Raw genomic sequence first — 13,304 nt, forward strand, 5'->3', positions numbered from 1 at the left:
AATTATTATTTTATTTCATTATGAAATCTGTTGGTCATTGATATCATTTCAATTTAAACAAACATCACAACTAAATATAGTATAATGTTAGAGGAGAAGAATAGGTCAGAGAATGAGATGGAGAAAAGTGGAGATGGATACCTAATTATTCGGGTAAAGCCACAAAAATATCAAATTTACAAAAAATGTTTAAAATATAACCTAACCTAACCTTTTAATTTTAAATCAGTATATTTCCCTAGTAATTAGGTAAACACAATGGACGGCCATTCAACTCTGTATCGGCACGTATTCGTTGCAACTAGAGATGTACTTTATTTCAAATAAATCCATTTCAAATGGAAATGCAAAATGCAAAATGGGTATTTTCCATTTTGCATTTTAAATGCTTTTCTAAAAACCATTTTGCATTTTAAATGCTTTTCTCAATGCATTTTCCATTTTAAATGCATTTTTGCAACATTCTTCCTACTATCTCCACTCATCTTTTTTTCATAAGCCCCAAATATCAGTCGGTCCTCAACCTCGCTATGAGAGATAATTTACATTTGTCAAGTTGCTCCCTGTTAGGAGACCTGGCAATTGAGTGATACCATTACAAAAAATACTGATTCAAATACTAAACATGGGGCCATGACGCTGTAATATTAAATGTTAGATAGCAGTTTCTATGTTTTTACGTTGGCAACATTTGTCCCGCGCAAATTTTTTGTGGTTCATAATCCGTAGTCGTGGCATTTTTTGATTAACCGTCATGTAATATGTTTGTTCTACATTGATGTCCATTGTTAAATGACAAAACTGTTTAAAAATTCTATAATTATTTTAATTGTTTGACCTGAGAAACCATTTTGCATTTTCAATGCATTTTGAAAATAGGTATTTTGCATTTTGCATTTGAAATGCTTTTCTAAAAACCATTTTGCATTTTGCATTTTCAAATGGAAAAGTTTTGACCCATTTCCATTTTGCATTTCAAATGGTTTTGGGTACCCATTTTGCACATCTCTGGTTGCAACATTCACGACTACATCGTGTCGTACGTATTCCTTTGTTATTCTGACTATTTACTATTTGGATGACCCCATTCTGGCATATTTATGATTTCCTTGATCGTGCTGCGTCCTTTCCGAGCGTCCCCAACTAACATTGTGTTTCGTTTCATATATTTTCCGAACACTCTTAACAATAATAAGAAAGGGACGCCTAGGTGATTTGAACAAATAATTGTTACATTTGAGAAATGTCAAATATTACGTTCACTTTATAGTAACATGTTAATCTCTCTTGAAAACATACGTGGCCCGACCACGAAGATCCAGCCCAGTTTTGCTTATAAATTAATTGTAACCTTTTAAAAATGTCAAATATTACAATCACTTTATAGTCACATATAAATCTCTCTTTAAAACAGACGTCGCCCAACCACAATGATCCTGCCCAGCTTCATTTATAAAATAATTGTAACCTTTTAGAAATATCAAATATTTCATTCACTTTATAGTTACATATTAACCTCTCTTGAAAACAGACGTCGCCCAACCACAATGATCCTGCCCAGCTTCGTTTATACAATAATTTTTACCTTTTAGAAATATCAAATAATAAATTCACTTTATAGTAACATATTAACTAACCTCTCTTGAAAACAGACGTCGCCCAACCACAATGATCCTGCCCAGCTTCATTTATAAAATAATTGTAACCTTTTAGAAATATCAAATATTTCATTCACTTTATAGTTACATATTAACCTCTCTTGAAAACAGACGTCGCCCAACCACAATGATCCTGCCCAGCTTCGTTTATACAATAATTTTTACCTTTTAGAAATATCAAATATTAAATTCACTTTATAGTAACATATTAACTAACCTCTCTTGAAAACAGACGTCGCCCAACCACAATGATCCTGCCCAGCTTCGCTTATAAAATTTATTTTCTATTATGTGTTATCATAATCTAGATCACGTTCCGCATTATTCATATCGTTTAAAATGTATAGGTCAATAAAATTATTTTGTGTCTTTTCTACCTGAATGAGATTGTATAATTCAATTCGCCTTTATGGTTACGAAGCGGCCTCTGATAGTACGTGCTAACAATAATTTACTCTGGAACGTGAATAATTGACAAATTAAATGAGACTTACGAATATTATTTATAAGTCTTAGTGATACTTTGTTTTAAAAGTGTAACTAACAATACCTGTGATTTAAAAGTGTTAGTAACAATACCTGTGATTTAAAAGTGTAACCAAAAATACCTGTGATTTAAAAGTGTAACTAAAAATACCTGTGATTTTAAATATCGTGGTTTGTGATATTCTGATAGGGGACACAAATTTCAATAACGATAAAAAATATATTGAAAGTATATTGGAAGGTGGTTTCTGTCCCAACTAGCCGGAGCCAGTCCAACTATTTAGGGGAACGTTAGAAGGCTTATATAAGTTGTTGTGGAGGAAATGGACAAGTTTAAGAGGCCATTATTTATATATTTATTTTTTACACTAGCCCTACGCAAGAGGCCCTAAAGAAAATAAATTCCCTCAACGAATATCTTTGGGGATGCTCTGTAGTGGGTCTTTCTAAGGAATAAAGGATAAATTCTTGGAGGAAGGAGGGGTCAATGTGTCTAGGAGTATAAATCCATCCCTCCCACTGTGGTGTAAGCAATAGAAAGGTTGAAAAGTCTCCGTCAACCAATCAACCAGTCTCTCTTGATCCGGCCTGCAACGCAAATGAAGGATAGATGCGTCCGTTGACCTAAACAAACCTCACCTCATGTAGCCCTGTTAAGTCTCTAAAAGTAGCGAACCTTTTGTGACGACTTATGACAGAGGTTTTCCTTGTTCAATAAATGTTTTTTGGTGGTACCTATACCCACCTTCCAAAATGATTAATAATTTAAATTCGAGTTACTACTGAAAAGAATATATAAAAAGCGATTATTTTCATATTAACTTTGAAAACATTGAACAGAAGTAACAGAATATAACTCGGCCAGTAAAAAAAACACTTACCTTTTGCGGCGCTCCTTCATTTACAGATATTATCTATCTTAAAACGAACACTGTGTAAATATGACACAATTATGTTAGCTTTTATTCCGAAACCTGTAAATACAGCGTGACAGTGCGGTGGCGTGTCCAATGTCCATAGTTTGTATCAATACAAACAACGTCTGACGTGACGTGATGCGATAAACAAAAAACATAATTTTTTTCTTTTGAGTGACGCAAAACGCCTTAATAAATTGTCTAAATAAAGTCTTAATAAACTAAATCTTGTTCGACCGAAAGCAACACAAACCCGATTAAAAATACAATGTAGCAATACACCTTAGCAGTACAACGTAGCAACACACCGTAGAAATACAACGTAGTAATACAACGCAACAATACTACGTAGCAATACAACAGTCCATCCAGTCCAAATGTAATTAATGATGTTCATTGTTTGTATAGTTAAGCTGTTCATACAATCCATACATATCTAATAATGTTCAGTGTTTGTATAGTTTTTTTTTTCCATCCTGACTTTTTAAGTTAGGGGGAAACTAGCTAACGACCTCTTATAGCAAAAGAGTATTGCTAAAACAATACCTACCACAGTGAAAAACGCTATTTTCTAACGGTCTTACTAAAAAAGGTGGTGATTTTTTATTTAATTGATAAATGACCGCGTATGTGAATACCTTACTAATTGATACATAAATTAGCTCATGAAAAGATACACAAGATATTTACCTTGCTTATCCAGTCAAAAGAGGTTGTTTATCTGTTGTACAAATTGGAAATAAAATTAATTTCTCATATAATTTCGGAATTTTTCCAGGGTATTTTAAATGTTCTATATATTTCTTTGTTAACAACTATTTGAGTATTTTACTATTTATACTATTTTTGTATTTGAAATATACTTTAATATTTAAAAATTGCAATATGTTTATTTCAAACATAAAAAGCTTAACCCTAACTTTTTTAATGAAAACATCGAAAATTTTCAGATAATTAAAAATTCAAAGAACACAATCCTTTTATTTCAGGATTATGTTTGATAACTGTCAGTTTACTTTTTTTCGTTCGTACTTACCCAGAGAATAACGAAAAATTAGATATTTTGAATTCATTTTGTCATCAACATAAATTTTGATTTTTTTTAAACTTTTTATTTATCTTCACATGTTAAGGCATGTATGTTATTAAACAACATCACTTTCATGGAAAAATTCACGCTGTAAAAATCAATAAAAAAGTAATAAGTCCGGATTAACCTCATTTTTTCCGATAAAAATAAACTATACTATTTACAATATGACATTATTAATTAATTAAAACTGACAAATAATAGTAAATAAATTGATTTATCCTTATAGAATAGTGAATTATGTAACGATAACTCCATTAGAATAGAAATTATTATTAAAAACATGATATTAATCATAAATTCCAAATCAACACAGTTATTGGCGGGGAAAACTGACCTGCATAGCGCCCATAAGTCTGAAAAATGAAATGTTACAAGACGTTTTTATTAGTAATAATTATAAACAAAAAATATACAGTCTTTATATAATGTGTAACCAAAACACCTCTTTAACCGTTTTTAAGTGATTTTTTTATTAATTAGACCGTATGTTTCTGCAATAACCTTACCACCATTTTTTGTTGTGTTTATTGGTGATTTGTGTTCAAATTGTCCATATATCATTAATAAAACGTTACTTAACGTACTTATTTCATAAATCAAATCTTACGTCCCACCATCAAGTCTTAAACCGATTTATATTGAATATAATTAATTATTAAGTTTTATTGTTATTTGAGCGAGGCTTATTTATACCAACGCTTTCCCAGAAATTAACGTTGTGAAATTTTTACTCATATTATTAATGTGTAGAAAACTTAAATTTTGAAATTTACAATTATACCGATGATAACGATTAAAATCTACACTATTACTTCAACTTTTCAAAACTAACAATAAGTTTTTTAGAGAACTAATGAAGTTCGTTCAAATCATGTTGGGTTTGGAGATAAAGCAAGGTATCTAGCAATTGACAGAAAAAAAACAGTTAACTCGTTTTATTAAATTAATTGAAACGTCACTGAAATTATTGATGTCAAAGTTCTAAATTTATTTAGGATAGATAGATGACATGATGTGTATGTTACCTATGCAAAATAATAATACAAAGTCTAAACAAACACATTTATATTATGTATAATTTATATTCGCCACTGCGTGTAATTCCAACTAATCTTGGATATCCTTGCATCCAAGGGCAGTGTGTATCACAAATAAAAGCCGCAAATGATATTTGAAAAACAATAAAATATAATTAAAATAAAGTATATTAATAAAGGTGTATTATTATTATTATAGTATTTATTTTGTTCAGGAAACAAACAGTCGTTTATTAAAAGATAAACGATAAACACCCGAACGTTCTAGACCATTAAAGTTTTTATTTATTTTTTAAATAACCTAATTAGTAAAACCTCAAATTGAAATATTTCATTATTGAAGACAATATTAGCGATTCTTGAAAAGTTACGGTCGTATCTTGAGCTTGAACCCAAAAGCCTCGGGGTCCAGGGTTCAAGTCTTAGATCCGACCGCTTCTTGTTAGTAGGAAAACTTTTTAATTTTTTTTTTAGGTGCAAGACTCGTTTTAGTTTATTAGTGATGAAATTAATGTGTTCAGTCCATTGTAAGCGTGTATCAATAATAACTCCTAGGTGTTTTATTTGTTTTACCCTTTCGATGTGTTATTTTACAATCATGCAAAAACAAGTCTAAGTTATAAGGAGGTTGAACTTTTTTCTGTAATACTATGTGTGATGTATTTTGTTTTGACTGTGTTAACGGAAAGAGTATTTCTGTTAAGCCATTTTTTGACAATTGACAACCTTTTTTTTAGCTGTTATGAACAAATCTTTCCATGTGGATGCTTGACACAGAATAACCGTATCATCAGCGAAGGTCTCAATTTTACCATAAATTTCAATGTCACATAATTCGTTTATGTATATGAGGAATATTAGTGGGCCGAGTACACTCCCTTGTGGGGCTCCGTGCGTGATTAAAAGTGGTTCACTTGTCTTATTGTCAAATTTAACTTGTTGTGTTCTGTCAGACATAAAACATTTCATTAATTCAAATTTTACTCCATTAATGCCAATGTTCTTTAGCTTCTTGAAAAGTTGTTTGTGCGAAATTGTATCGAAGGCTTTAGATAAGTCTAAATAGATTGAGATAATTTTTGTTATAAGTGTTGGTTTTCCATATAAAACAAAACAAAATAAATACATAAAAAATAAATTAATATGGATTCACAGTGTGGTATTCTAAATAAATCTTCCGATCTGTTGTTGTGTTCGGGGCAATGAAATCCAATCTTTTATAATGACATTACAATTCATTTATGATAAATCAGCAAAGACAGTTCATCATTTAAGATAAGACATCAGAGATACTTCTGCATGTAAGATAAGACATCAGAGATATTACTGCGTTTATATAAAATTAGTTGTTATAATATCACTAGTTGTCGCTACATGAAGTTAAAATCAAAACTCAAAAATAAACATTATTGTTACGTTGTTACGTCAGTTAAAGACGAGTATAAAAACACCATAATTTTCCGAGCTAATTTTTTTTTCATATGTACCTATCTGCTTACCTTAATAAAAAATGCTTTCTTGTAAAATTCTAATCATATTTTTCTTTCTTTTCAGCTCACGAGTGAAACTATTAATTTTAATTCAATAAACATTTGCGCTTTTTTATAACCAGCGTTTCCAAAATTATGTGTTAGTTTCGCGTCTTATGAACAGTTCACACCAGCGCTGTCTGGTGTTCGACAGACAGTGTCTAAACAGTGAATGGTAGGCCATGAGTCGACCAGTGCCGTGCGCAAGGTAAATAGTGCCGCGTTTGCCTGGACTTTACATGGGATGAAGCAGCATGCCTGCCTCGGAGCCATCGCGCTACTCTTGCGCATGCTGCAACTGGCGGAAGGTGAGTCCACTGTCTTGTCACTTTATATTACTTGCCACTTGTTTATTTGTCACATACTTACTCATGTTCCACTTCACCTCAATTTACAATGACTATATCACCACTCAGCTGATTGATGTTTGGAGTCAAGAGAGAAACTTTTTATTATAATGCTTGTATCAGACGGGAGTCCTTTACATTGACTGTAAATAGGGGAGTGCTGAGTCTTCTAGTCGATGAGCTGTTTTATGTTCAGGGCCTGATCCGGTTGCTGTGATATCGTATATCCAAGGAGAGAGCAGTTGATAGTTCAAGAAAGCGCAAGGTCAAAAGTCAAAAGCGGTTGTAGTGGTTCCAGCGGGAGAAACAGTCCAGAGTGAAACAGTCAGAGTAGAGGTCGGAAGAGAGACACTTGATATCGCTTTTCGCGCGGTACATAAAAGAATAGCGGGAGCGTGCACAAATCGGTGTGCGCACGTCAGCACCGCCCCACGTTAACGAGGTGCATTTTTGTGCAGTTTCGTGTGCTTTCGCATGATTTTAATAGTCAATATTAAAATTATTTATTCAATAGTACTCTTTACGTCGCTTCATCTCGTGATGCTTTTCCCTAGCATTTTTAATGTTTTTATAATAATTGGTACAATATAAATCAGTGGGTCCTCAGCCCGACGTTGGTGTGAGGAAATCCTTATAACTACTTAATATTAATTTTTACATATTTCAATCTTACTTTACATCATAGACGCGAGTCCAGCCTTTCAACCTGTGTATTTTTAGTTAGCATTATATATGAACAGAGAAATATTTCTAGCTTTTTTTCGTGTTTTGCGGTGATTGGCTGACGGTCGCCGGTCAGTGTTTAGCCTGGCTTCGCATGGGCAAAGGAAAGGGGATGCGACGTTAATACTGTATCCGCGGCGGGCGTTGTGCTCAGTTATCTCGGGCCAAGAAGGGGATACGATGTAAATACTAGCTTTCTTATCCTTCTATGGTCAAAAGCTGCTTTGTGGCCTTTGGGTAACATTGTGTTCGATACAATGCTGATATATACAGTGTTGTTATATTCATATTATTATACTGAATGAATAATTATTATGATTAATATTAGATTCACAAAAACCGGTTTATTGAATACGCGAAACAATTAATACGGAGGTTAGCGTCTATTCTAGTCATGAACATAAAAGGCACTGAATTACCCTATTCAAGATCAATTTGAAGCCGCTGGGCGAGGGAAAGATGAATGAGAAAAGTTTATCTATTTTGATTTTTGAATGACATATCACATTCCTAGACTCATAAAATACTTAATAAAATCTTAAAAGGTTGTAATTGCATTAACAAAATGAAAATAAAATAATTATAATATTTCTAATAATACCACTTTGCTTACAAATCATTCCAAACTTTGTCATACAAAATGACTGCCAGACAATTACCCTTCACACTATTTTTTTCTTTAGTTTCAATCATACAAAATTGCGCTACTGCTCTGTTCAGGTCTTTTTAGGTTCATTATTCTAGCTGAGATCTGGGATGAGAGAGATATTTACCACACAATTAACTCTTTATGTCTCAGTCTAAGTCAAATTAGCATTTTACATAACCCAACAATGTATATTCTGCTCGTATCAACTGAGTTTTTTTTCTGGTAGCTTTTTCTTTTACTGGTTTTACTGAGTTCTTTTCCTACGCACCTACTTTTTTGTATATTACCTACTTACAATGGTTGTAGGTACCCTTTTTTTATCCACATCCTAAACAATGTTCACACTTTTGTTCATGTGATACTCTCGACTGCTAAAAACCAGAGGAACTATGCTGTATGTAACTATGCTGTTAAGCTAAATGAATGTGGGAGGAAATATTGTGAGGGAGGCAATCAAATGATTGGTCTTTCATTATTTTGAACTGACACTAAACAAAGAAATAATATATTTACAATCTGAAAGGCAATCTGTAAACTGAGAAAAACAGATTAGTTTTTTTTCCACTTTGGTTCATGCCACAAATGTACCTACATCAAAACACCATCCACGACTCTTACGTTCCGGGCTAAGAAGCTTCAGCTATGCCACAGCTATTAATATTATTGCTCGAACACTTTTCATTCACTGCCCAATACTTTTTAAATATTTTCTTCATTCTTATTATTCAATTTCCAACCATTGTTTCCTTATTTAAATTCCGCTTACTTTATATGTATTGTCTAAACTACGAGCTGTCCATGTTATATCTTAATTTTTTTGTAACAAAGTATAATTTCTTCTTTTCACCTATAACTGATTTCACATTATGATAAAATGTTGAATTACATAATACCCTAACCATTTTCAACATTCAACAAAATATGAAAAATATGTTTTATGAATACTTAGTTCTGATGGTTGAAAACAATGGATTTTAAATTTTATTTTTAAAATATGGTGTTTGGTTTTTCACGAAAATATTTTGCAAATTCAAAATAAGTTAGTATTTGTCTTTATTGTTATCAAGTTAAATTCGTACAACTCTATTTTAATTTTTAATTTTTCTATAAACAAGATTTAATTTTTAAACAAGATCCGTTGAGAAAATTTTATTGCGCGTGACAGCTAATTCGCCTTCCGAAAGTATTATGAGAATGATCAGTTTGATGGCGCCACGTTTTTTGTAAATTTTATAATAGTATTATTGTATACCTAAAAAAACTTATATTTAGAGAACTAGATTTTTAATAATAGAGTGAATTGAATTAACCAAAAAACGTACCTGGTACTAGAAGACAGTTTGCAAAAATTTTTTAATTAAATTCCCCTCCCGTTCTGGTGTGATTTAGTTTTGGAATTATCTTCGTTGGATATACGACCATAAACGGGGAACATCTGAACTTTTACTTGAAGAAACTCGCGTTGTAAGAGCCACGAAGGGCAACATTACTTCTTTAAACTAATAAAATAATCAAAAAACCAATCTTTTTCACCAAAAGTGTAGTGTTTTGTGCCTTGAGGCTTGTTCTCCCCCAAGAGTCACTTTTTGCCGCTGATTTCCAACTATTTATAAACTTAGTTTTCTTCTGTCACTTTCTATAATCTTTTTTGATGTCATTAGTAATTTTGTAAATAATGGAGGAGGAGTTTGTTGAAAACTTCCCTCCTGCAAAGCCACCAGATCCTCACCCTGACACCCAAATAGTGAAAATTCAGAAATTTCGGTCTGTGCATCTGTGAGTTTAGCCCCTTTTACCCAATAAAACTCGATTTGTCTTCGATTTAACAGTCCCCACCAGCACTTTCTGAACCACCTCCAATGTACTTTTACTCTCCTTATTCCCGTAGCACATAAATTGTATACGACTTCACAGTTCCCACCGGCTCTTTCTCAACCACCTCCAACGTACTTTTACTCTCCTCATTCCCGTAGCACATACATAGTATACGACTTCACAGTCCCACCAGCACTTTCTCAACCACCTCCAATGTACTTTTACTCTCCTCATTCCCGTAGCACATACATAGTATACGACTTCACAGTCCCACCAGCACTTTCTGAACCACCTCCAATGTACTTTTACTCTCCTCATTCATGTCGCCCATACATATTATACGACTTCACAGTCCCCACCAGCACTTTCTCAACCACATCCAACGTACTTTTACTCTCCTCATTCTCGTAACCCATACATATTATACGACTACACAGTCCACACAAGCACTTTCTCAATCACCTCCAACAAACTTTTGTTAAAGCCATAAGTACAAATGCTGAGCAATCATTTCATAATCGTATTTAAATAAATCCTGAGTTTAAAAATATAAAGTAGATTGTTAATATAAACCCATTGACAAACTTCTATCTAGCAGTTTGATGGGACTTCTTATATTCTCTTAAATTATATACACCTTTTTTTTAATATTGTATACTTTCTATATTTCTTTTCAATTCTTCTATACTTGATATATTCATTTCATTTACTTTATATATAAACAATCACTACAGCACGGGCAGCATGGTGGTCTCAGCATTCTCAAATTGAGAATCTCAATGACTGTAATAAACAATGCACTGAAAAAGGAAAAATTAAAAACTTCTTTGTTTTTATGTAACATTATAACAGAACATCCGTGGTCGAGGATAAGACTCTTAAATAGCAAGCTGGAGGTTGCAGGTTCAAATCCCAGCGTGCGAATATAATTTTTGTTTAATTAATTTCTTTTATTTTACAAAATACTAATGTATAATAAATTGCAGTATATTTGTCGCACGCAAGTTCCAGAGTGGAAGATACTCTTAGTATCGCCCTGGTCTAAGACTAAGAATAGCCAGGTACTTTACCAGCTTCCTCTTCCCCATCTCCTTACCCTCCCCACTATCTTGAGCCTTACAACACACCCCAATTAGGATGCCGTAGTCACACTGGCTAGTAGTTGGGATTCTTGTACGGTTTTACCTTTAAAAAATTCTGAGGGAAATCAAACAAATCTTAATTTAAAACCTCATGAAAAATTAAAACGAGTTAAGCTTCCTCTTATTATTTCATCCTCATTGTATAGGATAGGAGCAGAAATGCATTTTAAATCAAAAAAGGTAAAACATCAGGTATATGAATTTAAAAACCTTTTGAAAAAGAAAACATGGTAGGCTTCCTATAATTATTTCTTCTTTTTTAAATAGGATAGGGGTAGAAAGGCACGTGAAATCAAAAAGCTGTAAAAAATCAGTCATCTTAATTTAAAATCATAGACAAAAATTAGAACGAGTTGGGCGTCCTATAATTATTTATTCCCAATTAAATAGGATAGGAACAGTAATATATGCGTTTATTTTTTTTTTACTGTAGAATATAAAAATTTATAAAAGGCAAGAAAAAACATTCCCCAAAGGAAAAATGTTTTATTTTACTAAGAATATAAAGAAAACAAGTACATTGTTGTATAATGTGCATTTGAAAAATAAAAACAAATAAGCCAGTTCATGGGTATAGGTACATTGGATTAATTAAAAGCAGTTCAAATATATCAAAGAAAATACATTTATTTCGTATATGAAAAACTTCACCAGATGGACTCGGTCACCACAGCTAAGTCACCAAACGTAGCGAAGTGCTTGGGGAGAACTATGACGTAGGTGTTGGGTATTTAACATTTTTTTGGCGTACGGAAAAAAAAACCATTAAATAATTGACCGGTCGGTGGCTAAGTTGACATCGCGTTTGGGTCCTACACAGGCGTAGTGTGTTCAATTCCTCGGCTGGCTAAGCCCTCTATCACAACACAAGTAACATTTTCTGCTTTCTGCGGTGGTATTAGGAGATTTTCAAATATTGTCAGGTTGTTCGTAACCCGAATTTTCGTCTTTTTATTTTAAATAAAAAACAAATTGTTATATTTAAATATTGAAGACAATATTAGTAATTTCTAAACGAAAATCTAAAACAGAAAAATCAGAAAAGGAAACGCTCACATCTGGGACTCGAACCCAGGATTCGAGGAACCTTGGGTTCGAGTCCCAGATGTGACCGTTTCCTTTTCTGATTTTTCTGTTTCAGATTTTCGTTTAGAAATCACTAATATTGTCCTCAATATTTGAATATTACAATTTGAGGTTTTACTCAATAAAGTTATTCCGAAAAATAAATAAAATTATGATACATTTACAGGAACGTCCCCTAATCACACTTGGTATGTAAATCAGGCAACTAATTAAAAAATATATTCCTTTGATGGCCAAAGTTAATGAAAATACGGATTAAGACATGAAAACAAACTAAAATATCTTGGTCACATCATAAGGAGCTATTAATAGAAGATTACCGAACTGATAACCCAGGGGAAGGAATAGGTAATACAGAAACACGTCGTGTTAGAAACTTACCTGACTGGTACGATTGCCAGTCTCCAATAGGACCATATGTAAGGTCACAAGTCGAGTTTGCGTCAGTCATTTGGAATTCTCAATATGACCGGTCGGTGACCGAGTTGACATCGCGTTTGGGTCCCACCCAGGCGTAGTGTGTTCAATTACTCGGCTGGCTAAGACCTCCATGCACTATTCTTATACAAAATCGTGAACAGTATTGTTGATTCATCATATCTGCTAGAAAAGATTGCATTTCGTTGCCCTGAACACAATACCAGATCGAACGACTTATTTAGAACACCACACTGTAAAGCCAAATATGCGCAAAAATCTTTAATTGTCGCCTACTTTTAATCTTCCTCATTGTAAGACCGATTCCAAACAAAACTCATTTATCTACAGATCCACACATTCATTTAACTTAAATTATTACCATATTGACATTTATAACTCGAC

At 32.8% G+C, this 13,304-nt stretch overlaps 1 protein-coding gene across 2 annotated transcripts in view; it reads left to right on the top strand.

Annotated features, from left to right (window-relative positions):
• Window positions 1-13,304, top strand: part of LOC149425811 (protein amalgam-like) — a 331,117-nt gene that overhangs the window by 32,016 nt on the left and 285,797 nt on the right. For both annotated transcript variants that reach the window (XM_089641737.1, XM_089641745.1), the window contains exon 2: window positions 6,746-7,028. In XM_089641737.1, coding sequence (XP_089497863.1) covers window positions 6,893-7,028 — 136 coding nt within the window. In that variant the 5' untranslated portion in view covers window positions 6,746-6,892. The remainder of the gene's footprint in view (window positions 1-6,745; window positions 7,029-13,304) is intronic.

This window comes from Hesperophylax consimilis, chromosome 2, assembly GCF_061612785.1.
Source record: "Hesperophylax consimilis isolate HC1 chromosome 2, BYU_Hcon_1.0, whole genome shotgun sequence".
NCBI lineage: Eukaryota > Metazoa > Arthropoda > Insecta > Trichoptera > Limnephilidae > Hesperophylax > Hesperophylax consimilis.